A 21,509-nucleotide genomic window follows, 5' to 3' on the forward strand; every position below is an offset into this window, starting at 1 on the left:
AAAGTATATACTCAAATATGTCAACCTCTGAATGTGAATTGAAGTTAACACATGGTTTCAGTGATGTTACAGTACCCACGGAGAGATGTACAGACACCTTCAATCTTCCCGTTCATCTCTGTGCCCTGAAGAATTATAAAAACATGTTTGGGAGAGACAAGAAGGGTCCTAAGTTTCTTACCATAAGAGCATAGGTTAGTCCCAAGCCTACAAGTCCTGAAGAGAGTTTACTATACAGGCAACTGGTAATAGAAGTGACAGCTGCTATGAGTACCACACATGCTCCAATGTACTCCTGAAGGAACATGAATAAGCTCCATCACTACAAGTCTACCAATGATGAAAACATTCTCATAACTGCACAGTAAAACACAAACCCATTGCACAGTTCAAAACATAGGCAGAAAACAACCAAATTTATACAGACCCTGCCTGAGAACCTATTTATATTGCCATTAGCATGGAAGTGCCGTTTGGAAATGCTTTTGTAGACTGGAGTTGTACCAACACTCCTATCTTCTGGAAATGTCAACACAGGTTTGTTAAGCATATGATGGAGACGGCCGAAACAACTTCAGGTAGGTGAGAGAAATGCCCATATGATCTTCTGTGTGCAGATCCTCTGTAATGAGAGACAGCTGGGAACCCAGGATGGGCTTTTGCTGCTTTAATTAAAATTGTGATTCAACTTCTCACAGAGAAGTCTTTTAGTAGAATTACGTAACAGACTAGAAAACAACCTCCGTAGGAGGGAAGCTGTTATTCTTCTATATTTGTACTTTGCATTCCTCTATATTTGGTGAACCATCAATGGCAGTACCGCATCTCTCATCATTCACAACATGAAACTCCTTGATTTACCTTTCAATGATTTAATTTTATTTATTTATTTTAATGCCAGGCCACTTTATTGAGCACTCTCAGGAAATGGGCACTTGAAAACCTTCGGCATTCTTATGAAGACCCATAACAAGCAGAAATCCATCTACACCCTCCTGCTTCCTGGGGAGCAACAAGGCAAAAGCCTGCTAGCAGTGACTAACAGATTCCTAAAGGTATCCTAGCTGGCAACACTGTCAGTACAAATCTCCTGGTACTCTTCTGTATGCAAAGGAGCCAATGTGATCTTTAATAAGATGTCTTGGAGAAATAGCAACAGGCTACAGGAGAGATTCACACTCTGTTCAGACTTCTGGATGGGAGAGCATATGTTCATTACGGATATACACAGAGGTAAGGGTACAGCATAAAAACTCAAATGATACTGCTAAACAGTTGGATTTTTTCTCAGGTTGCTTGGAATAAGGTGAAATCAATTCATTGCATATACAAGAGAAAAACTTAATGTAAAAGTACTTGCCATGCGGACTTCCAGCCAGCGATTAGCAGCTGTAAGGAAAAGGGAAGCAATGTTGTTGGAATCTGTGTATTCAAGAAGCTTCTGTCGAAATTTAGCTTCATACCTTAAAAAAAGAAAATACAACAACAACAATCAAAACAAATCAGAAAACAGTCAGGCTTTGGGTCTTGGTAAAACAGAAAGCAAAATTAATTTAGAGGGATCTGTGTTCACGGAGACTCAGAGGTTTAAGTCCGTAGTTCAGGAACATCATCCACATATTCATATTAGACATGTGTATACTGCATTTGTATCTTTAGGAGAAAATGGATTTTATTGCACTGGTAGAACTCCTTGCATGACTTCTGAAACATGGGGCATTTTCTAATTATTTTATTACATGGCAACTGTGAGAAAGACAAATCTGAAATGAAAAACAAAAGAAATAGCCCGTGCATGTACCTGTGAGATGAAATACTAGTGCATGTAGAATGCACCTCTTCTTCTCAGATTATATTTTAAAACTTTAGCTCACATTACTGCAATGCCTGCAAACTGTTTCATTTTTAAAGCATAAACTTAAAGTCCTCTGGTCATGGCAGCTACAGTGTTAATTACACGTTTGTCCTTATCAGTAATGAACGGAGCACTTCAGAAAACAAAAAGCCAGACTCTCGCTGCCACAAAATGCAGCAGAGTGGAAAGAACCATGTTTTTTACCTTCACAAATGAACTAGCCACAGAATACAAACTAAGAGCAATCGCAAGTAGGTCTGCTTACAGCTTATGATGGTGGATTTGCACTCACTCGTAACAAAAGCTGCATGAATGAATTCTGCCTTGAACACAACAGATAAGAAAGGTGATGACTCCTGGCTACACGTATTTACATGGGGTCTTGGCCAGCATGCAAGTCCACCTTACTTAGGTGGGCATATTTATTTGCAGGGGTACAACTTAATGTGATCTTAATAAAGACGTCAGTAATTATATCTAATATTGAAGGACTGGGTGTCACAGAAGTCTTTTTCAGGGTAGTAACAGGTTTAAAGGCCTGAAGATTACGCATCTGTAAGCTGACCATTTTATAAACCTTGCCCTACTTACATCCTTCAGTAACGTGCTTGTAATGAACGCTGCTTTATTTATAAACTCAGCTCCTGGTACACTGGTATGAAGGAATGATACAACGTTTTGTTCAAGTCTGAAGTAGGTAGCTTAGAGAAGGTTTCAAATTTGTCTGCTACCGTGTATCCTGACCCTTATTTTGAGTGCAGTGTAATAAAGTTCCAACCTAAATTGTTTACGCCTTTCAGAAAAACAAGAATGATTTTGTGCAAATGAAGTAACAGTTCACATCATATGGCCATGTACCCAGACATAACAGACACACTGGCTGCATGTAATGGAAAATGGCAGCTAAAGGCCTGGGCTGGCTCCACGTGTATTGGACAGCATAGAAAGGTTGCTCCTGAAAGCAAGCACTCATGTCACACTATGCCCACAGCTGGAGGGCCCTGCCTTTCCACAGGACACACTGCCCTCAGAGCCCTACCACTGGGAGATGGCCGTGCTGCTTCTAGAACCCACTCTGTTTAACTTCGGTACCTCCATACCACGAGGAACAACATGATGTAGATATGAAGCGAGCATCATGAGTCAGCCACAAGTACACACAAGGAACAGTGATGCAGACAAAGTTACTGCTGTCAGAGGGGTACTGCAGAAGTACCAGAATCTGTCCACAGAAGGTGTCCCTGGCTTATCAGGTCTTCCAGAACACAGCCCTGTCTTTGCAGAAACCTTAACATTTACAATTTATTGCTGACTTAGCACCAGCGATGTTTGAAGTGCCAGACAGCACTTGCAAGCTATAAATCAGGCCATGGCATCTGCTGAAGGTGTATTTATAGTTGCAGCAGTAGCTGTCTCTCTGATCTCCCTCTGGATTTCTGTACGTTTCTTTCCCCATGCATTCTGAGTAGGTATAGAATGGAGAGCAACCACGAGTAAGGACACTTCAGGAACAACTGGCACCCAACTAGATGACTAGATTCCTGAGTTAGCGTTATTTTTAGGGACACTCAAGCTAACAAGTCTGAACTGCACTCCTACTAATATGTTAGGCAGCCGAGAAGCTTCGCAGTCCTATAAATAGGCAGGTTAGCAGCTGATGCGGGAGGCTGGCAGGCAGATGGAATACAGGACTCACTGAGAGCACGTAGCTGCCTAGGTCACAGATGCATCGTTAGTGCAGGGTACAGGAAAAAAAGAACACAGAATAAAATTCTTTAAGGGGGGAATTTATCTCAAGGGGACAGGAAGGACCAGGAGGGAATGGTCCAAATGGTTGAAAGCATTAGCCAGATGGTGTTCAATGTAATTTACTGCATCAACAACTGAAAATACGCAGTCATAATACTCTAAAGATCCCCCTGATAACGTAAAAGATTATACAGGTAAATGAGAAAAGCAAGAATTAAGAGAGAAATTGAATTTCCTTAGAAGTGAACACAGACATAGCTACAAACTACAGAACACTGCAGGCACTTAAAATAAATATCTAATAATAGTAATTTGAAAATATTATGCTGTTCTACCTCTCTTCAGGAGGCTATCTTCAGCCAAAAAGAAACAAGGTTTTGGGCTGGTAGTTCCTACATTCTGCTATTTATATCCTATTTAGAATTGCTTAAAAATAGTCTAATTTTTGCATTAATTGTATTACAAAATTAAATCTGCAGGTTAAGAAGAATAAGCAGTACTGCTCCAAAGAGAGAACAGGAACAGTAATAACTAACTGTGTAGATATCTAGATGAGATGGGCGTGGAAGACATTTGACTGCACTTGAATCAACTGGGAAAAGCCAGGAATAGCACCAATGCAGAGACAAAACAGCTGGTGAGCGCTGCAGTAGCTTGATTGGAACTCTGAGAGTATCAGTGACTGCCATTTTGTAACAGACAGACAGCTCAGGCATGTTATCAAGTATTTCTAGGCTGCTCCTTGAGAAGGTGAGCTCACCTTGACAGAATAATGCATCAAAACAGAAGATAAAGGCTGTGTCTCCAAGTTGCATACTTTCAAAACCAATCTAAACAACCACATTTTCAGCCAGCAACCTGCAATATAACCTGTACCTTCTGAAATTACCAGGGTGCACAGTTTATCTTACCGGGACATCGACCCATACACAGATTATCATGGTGTAACATGTTACTGCATATTAGATGTTCCATGGAAACTGTCCAAACACACAGTCTGCCACACCACACGCTGTGGCAATTGCAAGCCAATTTAGCTCCTTAAATCACATTTACCCACAAAGTTTTTTTCAGGTTGCGTGTGACTGTGTGGAGGGTTAGTGTGAGCAGAGGATACACGTTAGCCTGTATTTCTATAGTAGCTCCTTCACATGCGTAATACTTAGTCCTCAATATTTCACTTTTCCTTAACAGCGCTTTGTGGACCATGGATTTCTTGCTGATCCAAATGCCAAATACTTGCACCTGCACAATTGCAGAACACAATCAAAGATGGACACTCAAAAGGGAGGTAAGAAATGTTTTCTTAAAGAAACCGTACCTGAAGGCTCGGATGGTGGTAAGGCCTTCAACAGTCTCTGAAAAATGGGAAAGTAATGGGAGCTGAGTGCTGTCATCCAGCTGCTGGAGGTCCCTAGAGAGGATTATGAAAACAATTTTGCAAGAAGTCAGTTCTGCTGTACAGTTATTCTCCTGGAGTGAAAGGGAATGTTAGCATAATAATTACACACACAGCGTTCAGATGGGCTGCAGTGCAGCACTGCAGGTCTCTAAGCAGGGAATTAAGTCCCTGGGAGGACTTTTCTCTTTAAATCTGAGTACATGCAGTGCTGGAATTCTGAATAAATCTTTTCCTTTCTCTGCCTTCCCTCACTTCTCTAATGTTACTAATTCTTATACTGAATATTTTATTCTTTTAAACAATTCTGGCTCAATGCTGAATATGAATTTAATAAGATACTGCAAGTGAGGGTTCCAGTTCAGCAGAAGGCAAAAAGCAACTTCATCTTTGTTCTCTCTCCACCCCCAGAGGACAGCACAACTTCACACTGAGCTAGCAATATACGGACCCAGTAAACAAGAACTTGCAGTTCTCAATTTCAAGTAAAAATCTTCCCCCTGACATCCAACCTAAATCTCCCCTTCTTCAGTTTAAAATAATTTCTCCTTGTCCTATCACTATCTACCTATGTAAAAAGTTGATTTCCCTTATGTTTATAAACTCCCTTTAACCATAGGAAGGCTATAGCGAGATCTTCCTTGTGTCATGTGAAGATGGGAGAAACTTTCATTGTGGATAAAGATGCTGCTCCTGCCTCCCAGGTTTGGTTTAAAAGAGCTGCAGACAAAATGCACTTGTAGAATGACACATTTTACTACACTGGATTCAGATCACCTTCAGATAAGTCCACGCCTTTGACAAAACCAAGTGCAAAAATGAAGGCCCTTCACAATTCTGCCACCATGCACTTCAAAAGATGTTTCAATAGCCAGAACAACACAGGTCTATGTTCTTACCGTGATGCGACTCGGAAGTATTTCTGGATGAAGTAACACATGATTGCAAGGGGAACCAGGGCAATGAGAAACATCGGTGTGACATATGAAATCACAGCCAAGGCAGATACACACAGCAAAGTGGAGCGACTCAAGCACTCCAGGGTGGCAGGAATATGCTGGGTAAAGTAAGAGAAGTACACAGAATTAGAGAAATAAATGCACTGCATACAAGTTAATAGCAGCATTATTTCCTATTACGTTCTTTTACTCCCAAAGATAAAAATAAAGTCATAATATAAAATCAAAGCTCTGAAGCACTAAACATAGAGGTTTTTGGATTTACTGCTGGATTTTGGGAAAGCACTGCAGCCCAGAATAAACATGGAAATCTGAATTTCAGTCATTAATATTTCAAGCAACAGCATTTGTCTTTTTCTCAATTCATTTGCTCGTGTATCTCAATCAAATACATTTACCCACTTTTTAAACAAGTGGGTGCTCTTAGTTTAAGGATATTGCTATCGATCTACTTTCTCTTCTTTTTTCACTAAGATGGAAAAAAAATAAGCAAAGCTTTTTATGACTGTGGGTATCTTAATTAAATAAGCATTTTCCCAGTGTGCATTTAAAGCTGAGGAATTCATCTGGAACCAGAAAGTTGTGAAGCAAAGTGATGCAATATTCAAAATCATAGATCAGCTGCAAATCTCACCCAAATAGGAGAATGCAGTTTTTCAGTCTGAGAAAAATAAGGTACTGTGGGAGCTCAAATGTACTTAGTGAGTACCTGATCGATGGTGTTGCAATCAGCTGAAAATCTGTTCAATATACTTCCCAGAGGTGTCGTTTCAAAAAACCTAAAATGAAGCAATGAATGGGAAAGATCGTAGCAGCCATACTAAACTACTTCTTAATTGCTTTTTTGCCTTCCATAAACTATGTGCTGTGCTACAAACACAAGGCAATAAATCAACAAACAGGACGAAGTTTCTCATGTTTCCCCGTAACCACAGCTTCCCTAATAAAACAGCAGTCTCAACCATCCCAACAACAACCACCATCTCCTCAGCTCCCTTTACTGCCCAGCTGTGTAAATCCCACAATTACATTTGCTTTCACATTTGAAATTTTGCAACTCCTCAATTTATGAAGAATGCAAGGAAAGCTCAATCACAAGTCTTGACATTTTCCCGAGAATAAAAAGAACAACTGCTGGCACAACGTATTCAAAGTCCTTTCCTTTACATTTGCCCATCCAAGATACATACTTTGTTATTGTTGTGTAGTTAACTGTTCCCTAACTTGTGCATGATGAATCCAAAGTCTAATTCTGTCTTGAAAAAAGGTGTTTTTTTTTAATGAAGTTTTCAATATTTCTCCTTCCCTCATGACTTCTGAGCTAAATATAAAGCATAGTTTGTATTATAATCAGAGCAATACCTCATCGGTGCCAAAATAATCTTATTTAATAAAGAAGCGTGCAGCTTTTTGGTGACTTTCAAGCCAGTCCATTCCACTGCTATGGATGTGACAAGACACAGAACAATCCCAAGGCAGCAGAGAATGCTGAAAACTTTTGAATATGGAGAGTGGTTGAAAACCTAAGAAACAAAGAAAGAGCAATACAGAATCCATCATAAATTAAACTTAAAAACCAAGAAAAATAAATGCAGGACTGAAAAAATATAAGGAATAAATCCTTCTTTCTCCCCCAGATTTTCCCAAAATTAAATATCCAGTGACTTCACGTTAAGCCCAAGTTTTTTATCCTTTGGAAAAGGGACTGTTTGAAAGAAAGCAAGAGAGAAATTCAGAATTTGAAATCATACAAAACTAGAATGAAATCTGATTGATAATTCTGAAAATTTTATCTCAAGGAAAAAAACCACCAACAGCATCTAGAAAGCAATTCCTATGGCTCTGCTGACCCGGCCTATTCTTTGACTGAGAACAGAATTTAAGGTATTATTTTTAAATATTAACTTCATATTAAAATCTGCCATCAATAAAACAACTTTTAGGGTAGAAAAAACGATCCCATTGAAATCAAACATGAACCTCCCAGGCATATGAGTGGGATCATTTAGAGGCACTAAATTCCCATGAAGAAAGTGACCCCAGTTGTGACAAAATCCCTCCACTATAACTTCATACACACAGAGTACCCTGCTTGGTAACCCTGAGGTCAGTTCCAAGTGAATTTCATCTGGAGAACAAGGAAAATGGGCTATTCATCATCAAAATCTGGGTTCCCCATGCATTACAAAACCTGAATGCCCTATTGCAGCAAGAATTCTATCATACCGGGGGAACAGAAGAACTGTAATATCAAAATCACTTTAGAGACCAAAGTTTAGGCATAGCAGCTAATGATGAAAACGTAATAAATCTGGCAACAGGAGAACAATAACGCACAGAACTTAATTGTTAGCTTTATTGCATTGTGCGCCTGAAACTGCATTGACCTTCAAAATGGCTCGTTACTGGGAGCTTCACATACTGTATACAAATCTCAGAGCAGAGCTTGAGTGTGGGAGTTCACCACTGGTTACCATCTGAAGAGGGGAGTAAGTGAGGTATCTCGTACCTCACAGTAAGAGCAGTTTTTCAGCTCTACCTCCATCTTCCCAGAAATAGCATCTGAAGTCCAGCGTGCCAGGCAGTAGTCAATGGCCACCATCACTGTGTGCTTCAGCAGCTGGGACAGAACCAGCAGCGGCAGGAGGAGTATTCCCGCTGCACTGAGGTACTTCCCACATGCTCTCCAAGGCATCTTTGCTCTCTGATGTAGCACAGAAGACAGGTTGTCTTCATCATCACTTTCTGTTGCTTCTTCTGCAATGTCCAAAAAAAAAAAAAAAAAAAAAAAAAAAATTAGAAAAAAGAAGTGTACAGCCACACTGGCTTCCTCTTATGCAGCTTTCATAGGAACTGGTGAGTGACAGCTTCAAAACACAAGTTATCATACAGCATAAAGGCTTTCAGGTGAAATTATTTGCTCAGGCAAGAAGTAATACATGTTAAGAGGATGCAAAAAGCATAGTATTAGATGTTCAATGTCTTCAGCCACGTTCGAGAACTTAAAAATGTTGGCTTGATTAATAAAAGAAAGTGAATTGTTCCTAAGTAAAACCTTAAACTCAGCTGTTGGCAGGTTTGAAGTTCATCCAGCATAAATTAGTCAACGTTAATTCATCTCTCACTATTGAATTATTTTAAGTGTACTAAAGTTTGACAGATGTTATGGCTTCTGATGGTTTGAAAACATTAATCCAGAGATAAACTCAGTGGAAACAGCACTCTTAAAAACCACGACCCATGTGGAAACCAAAGATTCTTCTGCTGGTTTGAAAGTCATTCATTCATTCGAATATATTTTAACTGTAAAACAGTGGTGTAGCAGTGCTGGGCATAAAGGGTGCCCTTTTACCTTCATCTTCTTCATCATCTTTCAGCAGTGCTTCACGGGAATACATTGTCCTCCGGAGATTTGTTCTTTCCAGAACAGTTTTAGTTTCAATTGTAGTCTCCTAAAAAGGAAGGGTTAGTGTGTTTTCAACCACGAAATTCATTAGAACATGAATAACTGTGAGAACATGAATAATCTGTTTTCAATCAGAACATCGATGAAAAATAAAGGAAGTGAGAATCTTCCAGCATGCAGCCATAAAGGACTGATGTGCCACTGCTGTGTAAACCAAAGGGCATCAATTGCATAACTGACATTCATTGCAGTTTGTCAATCCCAGCTCTCTCATTCCTGGGCTCTCAACTTGGACAGATATTTCTAAATTAGTAAGGACTAACATTAACATCTTGTTCATTTTATGCTGTAGTAGTAAAGAGAAAGAGGTTCTCCAAAACACTTTTATGTGCAAATGTGAAAAAACTACACCTAATGAAATTAGTGAACTCAAGTATACCCTACACAAAGAGCTGTCAGAACTGCACATAAACAGTGCTACTCCCATTAAGTGGCCCAACTTAGTATTCCTTAGACAGGAGCCAAACAAAAACCTTCTCCAGCTCCTGGTCTTGTCGATTCATTAGCGTCTTCCAGTGTTCGAAAAGCTCTGTCTCAGATTTCTGTATGTCCTTGAGTGTTCCTTCTCTCTGGATGTAGCCATCTTTCATCGCTATTATCTAAGAAGTCAGAAACAGAAGCTGTGAGGTCACAACCATCTCTATTTATTTTAAGGGTACACGGTGCTTGGTCAGAACTTATTAAAAGCGCATTTGTATGAAAAAAGTTGTCTTTTAGAAACAGTCTAGTTATCTCTCAATTCTGTCCCTTTTACTTGAGATGCTGCAAAAAAAACCCTGTAGGCTTCCTACACTTCACACTTTCTAAAAGGAAGGCTGCTTTTAAGTAGCAAAAAAGAATGGAGTCCTCTTCAGTAGACAGTAGAAAGCACTGCTGTCTAAATACAAGTCATTAGCAAGATAAGATATTAGAGTTCTCTTGCCACCTAAAAGGAAAAGGCTTTTAGCAGCACACCGTGCAGCACATTTTGCCCTCATTCAGGCAATTAGGTATGAGCGAACTGGCTCCACCGTCTGTTTGATACCATGGACCTGATAAGGAAAAGCTCGGGATTTTGAATCCCTAAAGCTTTTAAAAGCATAAATGGTCGACACAGTGTAAAAAAAAATTATGTGTACAAGAGAAAGTCTGAAGAGTGAGGTTTCCAGGTTTATATCAGCGAAACCACACTGTACACATAATGCAACTAACTTAACTTCATATCTGACGAGAATTGGAAAATGAGGCGTGTGGGTTGTAAACTCACATGACATCATTAGAAGGTGGTTAATGGAGTGTTTCTTCTCTCTAGAAACTTGGAAATTTCAATGAAAAAAAAAATATAGGGAGCACATTCCATTTATCAGTCAGAATTTACAAAGAAAAAGAAAAGTAATACTAAAAAAAGAAAGCAAATGGATCTTTTTGTGGTCAATTTTTTTCAGGAAGTGCTGAAATAGATACAACTTTACATTCTTAGGAGGGTTTTGCTATGGACATGGAGGAAGGCCATCACACATATGTCAGATGTTTCTACTTAAAATTCCTTGAACTAAACCAAAATAAAGCATTTTATCTGCACTGCACTGTATAAACCTTGCTGAGGTTTATTGAGACCTTTACTTTGGTAAAAACAGCCAACTCTCCATTAACAAATAATAATTATTAATAAACTTAATTAATACAAACCCTCCCTGTCCTACAGAGTATTTGAAACAGTGTGTTTCATGAAACCTACTTAGAAGGTAATAAAAACCATTCTCATTGAGCAGCTCACTAAACAGACACACCTAGAAACGTGTCTGATATTTGGAAAACAAAATAAAATGGTACTGGATACAGGAAAACAGCTGTGCACATTAAAAAGCTAAGGTGGACTTCAGATGGAGAGGAAGAAGACAGAAAATGCCTGTAATCAGAGATGCTACCAGCAAAAGCAGAACTGCATTGAGAACAGCACTAATTCTTACAGGAGTACAGCCGAGGGACAAGGTCACAGCAGACACAATAGAGGATAAATGCTTCCCAATAAAATTTGACCAGAACAAGATTAACGACTCTCTGCAGCTTTACAGCAGGCCAATATGAATCACAGAAAGTAGGCAAAATATAGTTATTGCTTGAGACACAAAATAACTGCTTCTATGGTCCATGCAAGCTGCAAATGACTGAGAATTCCTGCTGGGAGGCAGCACTGCAGTAATCAATCTTTGTGGGCAAGACGTTGTGGCTCTGTAACTGCAGGAGAAGTGCAATGCCAGTGTGAGCCAAGAAACTAAAAGAATCCCAACAGAATAAACCTCCTTACACTATACAGCCTGTTTTACCTTTATCATTTGTAACTGCAAACTGCTACAGCAAGCACACTTTCATCTTTTTTTTCTGTAAACTTCAAGATACAGTGAAGAAACAGAACTTCCTATTTCTTAAAGCCTATTTGTTAAAATTCCACCATCACACGATGGGAAGAAGAGTTTTTGATGTCTTATCTGCTGTTATCAAACCTAAGGAAGTGCCATTTTTCCTTGCATTTCCACACGTCTCAATACCCACAAACAACACCTTTCTCTGTGATACCACAGACAACTTCCTGGTAGCATCACAGACAAGCAAATACGTTACTCCAACATTTCACTGTTCTGAGAACAAAACTGTACAGTGTTAGGTACACTGTGTTAAACCAGTGTTAGGGTTAAGGAATCTGTTGTATCTTAGATGCAGCCCATTTTCATGAGATTGTCAAGTACCAGCTCTAGGAAAATCTGACCTGTAAAGGTGTTCTATGACAGGAATTCCAAAATCCTGCACTCCAGACTTGGTGAACTTTTGCAAGACCTTAATTGTGACTCTTCTCACTAAACTACCACTTGGTAGAAAGATGAAGCGAGAGGCTTGTTTGTAGAAGACATATTTCTGCCACTTCCTTGCTTCCTAATATATATATATAATAATACATATATATTTAATATATATATGTATTTAATGAGAAGAGTTTCCTTACCCAGTCAGCATGGGGCAAGTACTGCAGTTTGTGGGTCACTAGCACAACCGTACGCTTGTCTTCTCGTAGCATTTTCAGGATTCCTTCTTGCATGAGATGGTCACTTAGGTGGATATCCAGTGCAGAAAACGGATCATCCTGTCACGAGGAAGAAATGGTCAGCTTGTGAGTCAACATTAATGTGATTTAAGGAAACTGGTGCATGTTATTAGTGGTAAAAACAGTTAGATCAATATAGACAATCAAAAGAGGTCATCTGAAGATCAAAATTGTTCAAAGAAGCTTTCATAAAGTTCCCAACAGACCTGGAGGCAGCCTGTTGGTTTTCTGCAACGAGTACTCATGTACAGTAATGTCAGCTGTATAAATGCCAGGATTTCCTGAGGTTTCTGAAACTGCACCTCTTAAAAGATGCACTTCACAGCCCTATTAATGGCAGTCTGTGATTTCTGTAAGACTCAACGCAATGAAGCAGTGTGTACTGATGGCATATGTTATCTAAACTGCTCCAGAGACAGTGCCAAGAAGAACACTTTTATTCTCCATACTTTTCCTCATGATTTTTTAAAATTACTTTTTAAATTCATTTAATGACGCTTGATTAAGAAAGCATCACAAAAGGAAAAGTACTGATCTGCTTGATGATCCTCATCAGATGATTTATGGCCTATGCTAACTTCATCTTATTAAAACAATCAATTACATGCAATTAATTTAGGAATAAGCTGATCTGCATCATCACTGAGAAATTCTTTTTCACTTAATTCTACCAGGCTTTTAGAGCCTGTTCCTACTCCTTTCCAGAGCACATCTGCTGAAGTTTGGGCAGGATATATAAACAAAGAGCCATTTGGGTTTGGAAGACAGCTTCGTTTGTTGCAGAAAGGAAACACCTTTGACACAGGACAACATTCATTTTATGCCTGAGACGGCTTATGAATGTTACAAATATTGCTGAGACTACCAAACTTCTGGCTACAAATTTCTGAATAAACACAAGAGTCAAAACAAACTTCAACAGACAGAGGGGAAGCATCAGCCTTCCAATTTGTATCCCAGTATCTGTCTGTCCACAGCATTCGCAAAGCATGCCATAACCGCAAGGCTGGCTAACAACAGATGTAAAATAAACAATGCACATTTAGCTCAGCTTAGCGAAGCACAATGTTCTGTGTGCCATCCGTGAAACACTGTAAATGCTTACATCTCAGGCTTCTGTTTGCAGCATAAACATAATGGCATCTACTCACCAGGAACACAACATTTGTCTGCTGGTACAGTGCCCTCGCCACACTGATACGCTGGCGCTGCCCTCCAGACAGATTAATACCCTGGAGATAAGCAGGAAAAATAAAATCAACTATAAGAACATCAACTGAATATTTATATTCTGATCTGATTATCAGGACAAAAACTCAGAGATGTTTCAAACTGTTGGCCTGCAGGGGAGCTGGGAACACATGCTGACTGTGGGAAAAGCCAGAGCTCCATCTGAGCTCTGTATGGATCGGGGGTGAGAAACGTTTAATGGCGTATGGCAACACAACGGTGCAGGCAGCATGTGGATGTTCTGCAGGCAGTCTGATCCAGCAACTGAAGTCTGCTACATCCTATCTGTATTTTACACCTGTATGTCACCATACAGCATTAGCTCCATCAGGCTCTGTGTCTGTATCACAACTACTGCAATCAGTAGCTCCTGTAATCCAGCTGCAGTTTCACCAACACTGTGAGCTCGCACAAGCCAACGCTGCTACCAGAAGGTCCATCCTCCTCCCTGCCCTTTTATCCCACCCCTCTGATTTTCTCCTTCTGTCCTACATTCATTTAGCTACACAATGACTTGGGTTAAGAACTAATGCTCTTCAAAGTAACATGGTAGGCATGGAAACGTGTCCTTGTTGGTGCTGTGTGAGTGCAAGTGCCACTATGTGACTGGGTATATTGCTTATGGAATTGGGACTTACTTTTAGATTACCTCCAAATAAACCAAAATATGCGCTGTCAGCAGAATTAGTCAGACACTTTGATAGCAGCACATTTGAATCATGGCACCTCACATAAATGACAGTGTCACTGTTTACCAAGCAACCAGCTTTCAGACTAATGACTCAAATGTACACTTACCAAAAGATGACCTTTGTTGCCAAATAGCCGGTAAGATTTTAAGAACGTAACAAAATAATAAAAAAACACTATATATCTACAACAGAAATAGAAGCTTGTGGCTGTTTACTGACCCTCTCTCCAATCTGGGTTTGGTCTCCGTGAGGGAGAATGTCAATATCAGGCTGAAGGGAACAAGCATCAATTACTGCTTTGTACCTGTGGGAACAAAATAGGTAATGCAAAATCCACACAGATACTGCTACAGAAGCACATTTCCTACCTGAAGGGGAACAAAATTAACCAGCTGGAAGAATCACACGGTGGAAAATGTATTTGTTAGCCACTAATTGTTCTAATGGGATCTCTTTCAACTACAGGCAAGTAAATACCATTTCAGCTAAGAAAAAGAGACTTGCCAAATACAAATACCGAACAGCTAAAACCAGGCAAAAAAATAAGAACCAGCTTCTTTTATACCATATTATTACTGTTTAATGTTTACATGCATTTCTTACCAGAAGCTTTGTTTCTTGTTTTTGTTTCAATACCCAGGGATGGTAGAAAGAAACAAGCAAACAAAACACACACGGGATGTGAATACATGGCTGTCTACTTATTTTAGGGCAGGGAGAATGGGGAACACAATGGAATACCCACAATAGCTTCCAAATCTTTTAGAATGCTTTGTGATCAGTTACACAGAATAAAAAGGCAGCCCATTAATCCTTCACAGTGTACCAAATACAGAAATCTTAACAGATGTTACTCCAGCACCCAAACTGTCACTGACCAAGGCAATCAAACTAGTCAGTTATGTGTAAGGAGAAAGTACTGCATGCTGCACAAATGTGGCCCTTGGAAATGACAATCGTTCTGCACTTCAGGCCAAGTGAGACTGAACTCTGTATCGTGGCCTTCAGGAAAATTGTGGTCAAAGCTGCCTGTCCAAGACTCAGTGCCTTCTGTCACATTCGGAGTGGGATGGGGCCAGTGTATCTGTGCAGAAGGTGTCAAAGTACACAGAACCACTGCTTAGCTAAAAGGAGAAGGAAGCATTTAACAGGGCTGAGCCCTATTACCTCTGTTTGTTAAAAGAGCTCTCAAATGTGATATTCTCTTCCACTGTGGCATTGAGCAGCCAAGGCTTCTGTGATGCATATGCTACTGATCCTCTTTTCCTGGAAAAAACAAAACAGGAGTTTCCAGCTTACTGTGCAGTAGGGATTATTGGAAACCATTTAGTTTTGTGTAGAGATGGTAATTAATCTCAGAAAATGCTGCCTTCCCTTCCTGTTCTTTGGGACAGTTTCCAGCTAAACACTGCAATGGATCACCTAATTTGAAAGCTTGTTCTGTTGAATGTCAGCTTGCTCCCTCGTTTTCTGCTACAAGAGTTTTGCAGAGGGTAACTCCATAAGCCTCAGCAGTGCAGGCGACAGGAGGAAAATTACCAAAGACTGAATTCCAGCTCTGTCTGGAGAGGTGAATTAAAAATGCATAGCAGATGAAACCAGTTAGGCTGCACACTTCAGGAGAGGTATTCAAAAAAGATGTTTTTAACGTATTAAAAAACATAAACATAACTCCACACGTAAGCAAAGGCAGTTCTCCCCCAAACACATTTATTTTCCCCACTATAAGAAGAGAAATTGAGTCATAAGGATTTCATGCTGAACATTTTTCTATTTCTTTATCTCTGTGTAGACAAAAACAAGGACACAGACATAAAATAGTTGCTAAACCTCTGCTCATGGAATTGCCCCCATCACACACCACAAGAAGGAGCAACTTTAAGGGCCAACAAGATGCCCTGATGCAGATTTCCTTCCACATGCATTGTTATTATTATTACAACTAAAAATGTATCTGCCCACTGATAGTGTGTCTGCGGCTATCTGCGTGTGGAGGACTCAGATGGCAGAGATGGGAGAAAGGCACGACGTTTTATTAGAGCACCTGATACTGCTGGAAAAACAGACAAACTCATTGGCACATCATTATTTCTCCAGAAAAGAACCAAAGGAAGGATCATATGCCTGAAAGTGTATTTGTTTTCCTCCCAGCTACATCAGCTAATCCAACAGAAAGCTCTGACGTCTCACCCAACTGTCTGCTAGACAGCCACCACAGCTGCCTCATTCCAGTTAGACCTGAATGCAATTCTAACCGTAAGGTAGAGGGGGAAAAAAAAAGGCTTTATAATTTTCTGTAATTCCTATCAAGAGGCAATGTCCCTTGCCCTGCTCATTCTTTCTGCCTTTCCCCAAGCTTGCTTAGATGTCATTATAGGATCCAATTTTCACTGATGATCTGAACGAGCACACAGTTCTGCTACCTCTGTAGCACGCTTCCCAGTTCAAATTCAGATTGCTCATTAAAATTTAATTGTGCACGGTGAATTCTCTGACTGGAAAACGAAACAGATGGACGCACACACAAACCCCTACACAGCTCAGCCTGTACCCTCAAAATCTAATTCAAAATGCAGCAATTTCTGACACAGGAGGGAAAATATATTTTCAATTAGTGAGACAAAACTGCTCTGAACATGAACGTGTATTCCTCTCCCATCATTTTATTGCTTCAAACTGCGTCTTTGCTGCTACTAATTCTCAAAATGATGAAAAAGTTACTTCTATTTTATCTTTGAAAAACTAATAGTAAAGTTCTGAGGAAAAAAGTCAGACTTGCTCCATGCAGAGAGTCAGCACAAAGTCTGCAAACACCATTCACATTCTGGCTAAAATTCTGCTTTTAGGCCAATAATTGCACTGCAAGGAACTGGGGAACAAGCAGGAAGCTGGCCAAAATTCAATACAAGAATATAGTAAATCTATCCAATATAATCTTAAGTGCAAACTGACGCTAGGATGACACATCAAGGCAGATCATGCTTTTCACATGAGAGGGGAACTTGATTGTACAGCGTGTCTTCAGTGCTTCTCACAGTAAGCAGACAGTAAAAAAACAACTTGAAACTCTGAGAGGCACGAAGTCATAGAACAAATTATTCTGAAATGGAGCATGCAACATTTTTTCTCAGAAAAGCTGCCTTGAATCTACCTAATATTTCATGCTTAGAAGACTTAATGTCAACAAACGGCCTAGCAGACAAAGACATGGAAGGAATTTATTTTTGTAGGTGGAAGTAATTGCCTCCTACCTCTGATCTGCATAAACAAACATATTGTCATCAGTGGAATGTAACATTTCTCCTCAGGTAACACATGATATACTGAGAGTAGCCTCTGAATGATCACAAGGGCACAAACAGCAAAACCCAACCCTAGAATAATCAGGGAAACCTTCCCCGATCACCCTGGAGTGGACATTTTTCATGAGATCAACTCTCTTCATTAATGTAGCAACAGAGACAACACCGTCAAGACCATCTGAAGCTACTGATCTACCCTTACACACCATATTTGTAAGTCCAGTAGGCTCAGAACAGAAAATGAGATTAATTATCGGACATCCATGAATGAATCTGTGCTCTAGCAAACATCAACAATTTTAAAACACTGGTGATTTTTAAAGGAAAAAAAATGCAGTTATAGTGGAAGTTAAATTAAATTATAATGGAAGAGGAAATATTATGCAGTAGAAGTTTTTTTGTGCATGCATTGGGCTGATGACTACAATTTTATCACGGTTATTTTGCACAATCCTTGAATTTCTACCACTAACTCAAACCTGAGCATCCTCCAGACACAAGCAAAACATGCCCTGTTCCTGTGTTATTGTTGCATCTACATAAACAAAAAAATGTGCTTCCATTATTTTCAACCTGATGCTTGGATACAAAACATTTTGATGTTGAACACCTGATTATTAAGGAACAGACGCTTTTGACATTACTGAATGGCGAGGGTCACTGCTAGTAGTGTGGTGGTTACATACAGAGACGTTTGGCTTCTAAAGAAGATCAGTTCATTAAAAGGAATCACTTCTGACAACTATCGCCATCAAGTTTTTAAAGTGTTGTACCTGAATTCCATCTCAACAGGAGATTCTTTCTCTGGGCTGCAGGAAACAAATACAGACCGTTATTATTTTCAATTCAATAATTTTAGACAACACAAAAATGCCTTAGGCTGCTATCCCCACACTATAACTGAAAACACAAGAATTTAACTATGCTCTTAACTATGCTAAAGTTGTACACACTTCTCAATTTGTGTGTGCCTGAGGAATGTTAACGTGAAAATGAACTCAGGACAGGATGAAACAATGAAGAGAAAGGTGAAGAGGAGAAATTACTTAAGTAATTAAAACCTTTAAAGCAACACTTGATACTATATTTTCAAGTGCAGTTTTAGGAAGTCATTTGATTTACCCAGAGTGAGATCTTCAAAAACATGCAGAAAAGTAAGGATATGATTTTCAGAAGTGCCAAACGGTAACATTTTCACCAAAGAAATCCAGCTCCTATTTTCATGAGTCATATTGGTGGTTTAAAAAGCTGCACTGCAAAGCAATGAAAGTTTCACTGATTTTCAGCATCCCAACTCAGAAAATCTGAGGTGGGATTTTAGGTATCTTTGGTTCCTCCTACTGTGATAGACTTAGTCAGAAACCCAACCCTCATATGTGATACCATACCTGATATCTTCCCCCATCTCGCTGTCAGAAGTACAGCTGCAGCACAAACAGAAAGCAAAATTGTTTACTTAAGTAAGCACGAGCAATCTGCCCCAGAAAGAAAAGCTATTAAATTCCATTTAGTGCACACACTGCAAACAGTATTTATCACAGAGCTGCAGTGCAACATCTGCTCCTTCTGCACAAACTGACTTGATTTCAAAAGTCAAAAAAATTAGCACCTTTTTTTATTTTTATTTTTTTTCCTTATAAACATTTAATTTGACTCAATAAGTGAGTTCACCTCCATTCTTTCCTGGAGGTACCATGAGAAGCCGTGGTGTGATGAGAACAGAATCCCATTCAGTAGGCTACATTTTCAGTGAAAACAATCAGATAATTTGTGATGCCATATATTCCCATGACAGGAAACGCACCTTTGCAGGTTGGTTTGAAAACAAAATCCCACCTGTAGGCAGCCTGCACTGCGCCGCATTCTGCAGCAGCGCTACCTTGGGGACGCCTCTGTAGAAACAACTGTGGGCAGGTCAAAGGGATGAACAACTTTGTGCTTTGTGATTTCTGAGCATGTGCAAAGATGCTCACAGAGAAGGCAGGGCTGTGTGACAGAACGGCTGACCTTGCTGGTTTGAAAAACTTTTAGAAAAATTAATACGTAGCAAAAAATGACTGTATCTGAATTCAGTCTACTGTGGAATTTGAGAGCTAGCACTGGTACCTTTATTCTGAACAGAGTTACATACAATGAAATTAAGTGCCTGGGCATTTCTGAAAGTTGCAACCTATTCATAAAAATCTATGTGCTTTTTAGGTATCAAAATCACACCTGTGTTGTCATTTGATGAAAACAACGAGACAGCTCCATATTGAGTACAGCAGGGAGAAAGCCGCTGTGAACAACCTTCATGAAGCCACCACCTCCCTCACTCTATAAAATTCACATGAGGAACAAATGAGGTAACACTGAGCGAAGTATTTCTCGTTTAGGTTCATCTGCTGATATTTCTTTTTCCAAAGAGATTCTACAGGCTGCTCCCAGGAAGTGGACCGGTACTTCTCAAAGCGAGATACTGCCCAGAAGAAACCAGCAAGGGGTGTGCTATTTTTCACTCGATAACCAGTCAAATCAATACTATTTGCCATCTGTTCAGAATGCAATAATGTCTCCTCTATTTTTATAATCTCTAAGCACACTATAATATATTCATGTCACACACATTCTCAGCCTGCTTTGGAAAATGGGCAGTGATCTGAGCTGGATCTTCCAGGCATGCAATGCAATACAAATAACAAAGTAAAATACAAAATGAGCCAATGCTCACGTCTGATTAGCTAACTCCTATTCCAGTAACAAGTTATTACACTTGAAGGTTTTGAAATAAACAATTTTATAGGAAGCAAATAAAGTTGATATACTGTTAATCCTGATATACTATCAATAGAGCACGGAACTGATTTGTACAAGGTTATCCATTAGACCAAGGGAACAGCCAGAAATAGAACCCAGATTTCCTGAGCACTGAGTGACAGTCAGCAGGGTATAACCTTCACATCCATAGCTACAACCTTGGGGGAAATGAAGGGGACAGAAATTTGGAATGAGATAATGTAGGTCTGTTCTGTAACATGAATGACTGAAGCTCAGTGCTTGTTTCATCCCAATGAAAGAACTTTAACGAGGATCTTAATGATTTCGGTGACACACTGTTGCTTCAGCTAAGGCTACACAGCCTGGTGATTACTTGATTAGATCACTCTCCTTGCATCTGTGATAATATGGCACACACCTGGTCAGGCAATAATGTTTTCTTATCACATTAAGGGAGCAGACAGGTGTGCAGCCAATACCAACTACATCCATCAAGCTGATTTTACCACTGCACATGACTGCAGCTCTGAAAGGTGACACGAAAAAATAATCTGTGCCAGTGTTGCCAGCAGTTACAGTGCTAAGATTGTTTCAGCTGCAAGCCCCTTTATGCTTGCTGGACAGATGGCCAAGCTAATGTGATAACAACTGAATTTTACCTTGTGATACTTTGACACATGTAGAAGGTATGAAAACACATTCTGACCTTTATGCTGCTTAGAAGTACGTACTTCTTAACAAGTGCTATTTAAAAACACAGTCTAGTCAGAATCATCATGCCCTCTGCTTTAGCTTAGTATCCAACATTCAAATTACTCTTCTTAATCATGTTACATCATACACAAAAAACTGTAGCCTTGCTGAAATGTTATTATTCCACTCAATAAGGCTGTTCCTAGCAATACTCTGGGAAAACTTGCATTAAAGGATATTCTGAAACTTTGGCTCCCGTTCTTGACACTCTTACAAGCCAAAAGAGTCACCCTTGATCCATTTCATTTTCCACAGCTATAAAGCAGGG

At 39.6% G+C, this 21,509-nt stretch overlaps 1 protein-coding gene and 1 long non-coding RNA gene across 5 annotated transcripts in view; one reads left to right on the plus strand and one right to left on the minus strand.

Moving 5' to 3' along the window:
• ABCC8 (ATP binding cassette subfamily C member 8) overlaps nucleotides 1–21,509 on the minus strand; it is a 59,419-nt gene that overhangs the window by 8,083 nt on the left and 29,827 nt on the right. For 3 of the 4 annotated variants that reach the window (XR_014946455.1, XM_015864123.2, XM_085548520.1), the window contains 15 exons: nucleotides 19,120–19,155; nucleotides 18,505–18,540; nucleotides 15,597–15,695; nucleotides 14,649–14,733; nucleotides 13,659–13,739; nucleotides 12,409–12,546; nucleotides 9,902–10,027; nucleotides 9,315–9,414; nucleotides 8,472–8,719; nucleotides 7,325–7,485; nucleotides 6,672–6,741; nucleotides 5,903–6,060; nucleotides 4,926–5,018; nucleotides 1,361–1,463; nucleotides 182–295 (listed from right to left, as the gene is read on the minus strand). Coding sequence is in view for 3 of the 4 variants with exons in the window: in XM_015864123.2 (XP_015719609.2) it covers nucleotides 182–295; nucleotides 1,361–1,463; nucleotides 4,926–5,018; nucleotides 5,903–6,060; nucleotides 6,672–6,741; nucleotides 7,325–7,485; nucleotides 8,472–8,719; nucleotides 9,315–9,414; nucleotides 9,902–10,027; nucleotides 12,409–12,546; nucleotides 13,659–13,739; nucleotides 14,649–14,733; nucleotides 15,597–15,695; nucleotides 18,505–18,540; nucleotides 19,120–19,155 (1,648 nt within the window). In the remaining variant the exon portion in view is untranslated. The remainder of the gene's footprint in view (nucleotides 1–181; nucleotides 296–1,360; nucleotides 1,464–4,925; nucleotides 5,019–5,902; nucleotides 6,061–6,671; nucleotides 6,742–7,324; nucleotides 7,486–8,471; nucleotides 8,720–9,314; nucleotides 9,415–9,901; nucleotides 10,028–12,408; nucleotides 12,547–13,658; nucleotides 13,740–14,648; nucleotides 14,734–15,596; nucleotides 15,696–18,504; nucleotides 18,541–19,119; nucleotides 19,156–21,509) is intronic. The other variant, XM_085548519.1, reaches the window with a different exon arrangement.
• LOC107314659 (uncharacterized) lies at nucleotides 294–20,234 on the plus strand. Its single transcript, XR_014946475.1, has 5 exons — nucleotides 294–578; nucleotides 902–1,233; nucleotides 4,084–4,241; nucleotides 4,799–4,895; nucleotides 19,931–20,234. It is a non-coding gene; the product is annotated as an uncharacterized LOC107314659 (long non-coding RNA).

The sequence above is a fragment of the Coturnix japonica genome, chromosome 5 (genome assembly GCF_054131305.1).
Source record: "Coturnix japonica strain WE chromosome 5, WE-NBRP24, whole genome shotgun sequence".
In the NCBI taxonomy this organism is placed as follows: Eukaryota; Metazoa; Chordata; class Aves; order Galliformes; family Phasianidae; genus Coturnix; species Coturnix japonica.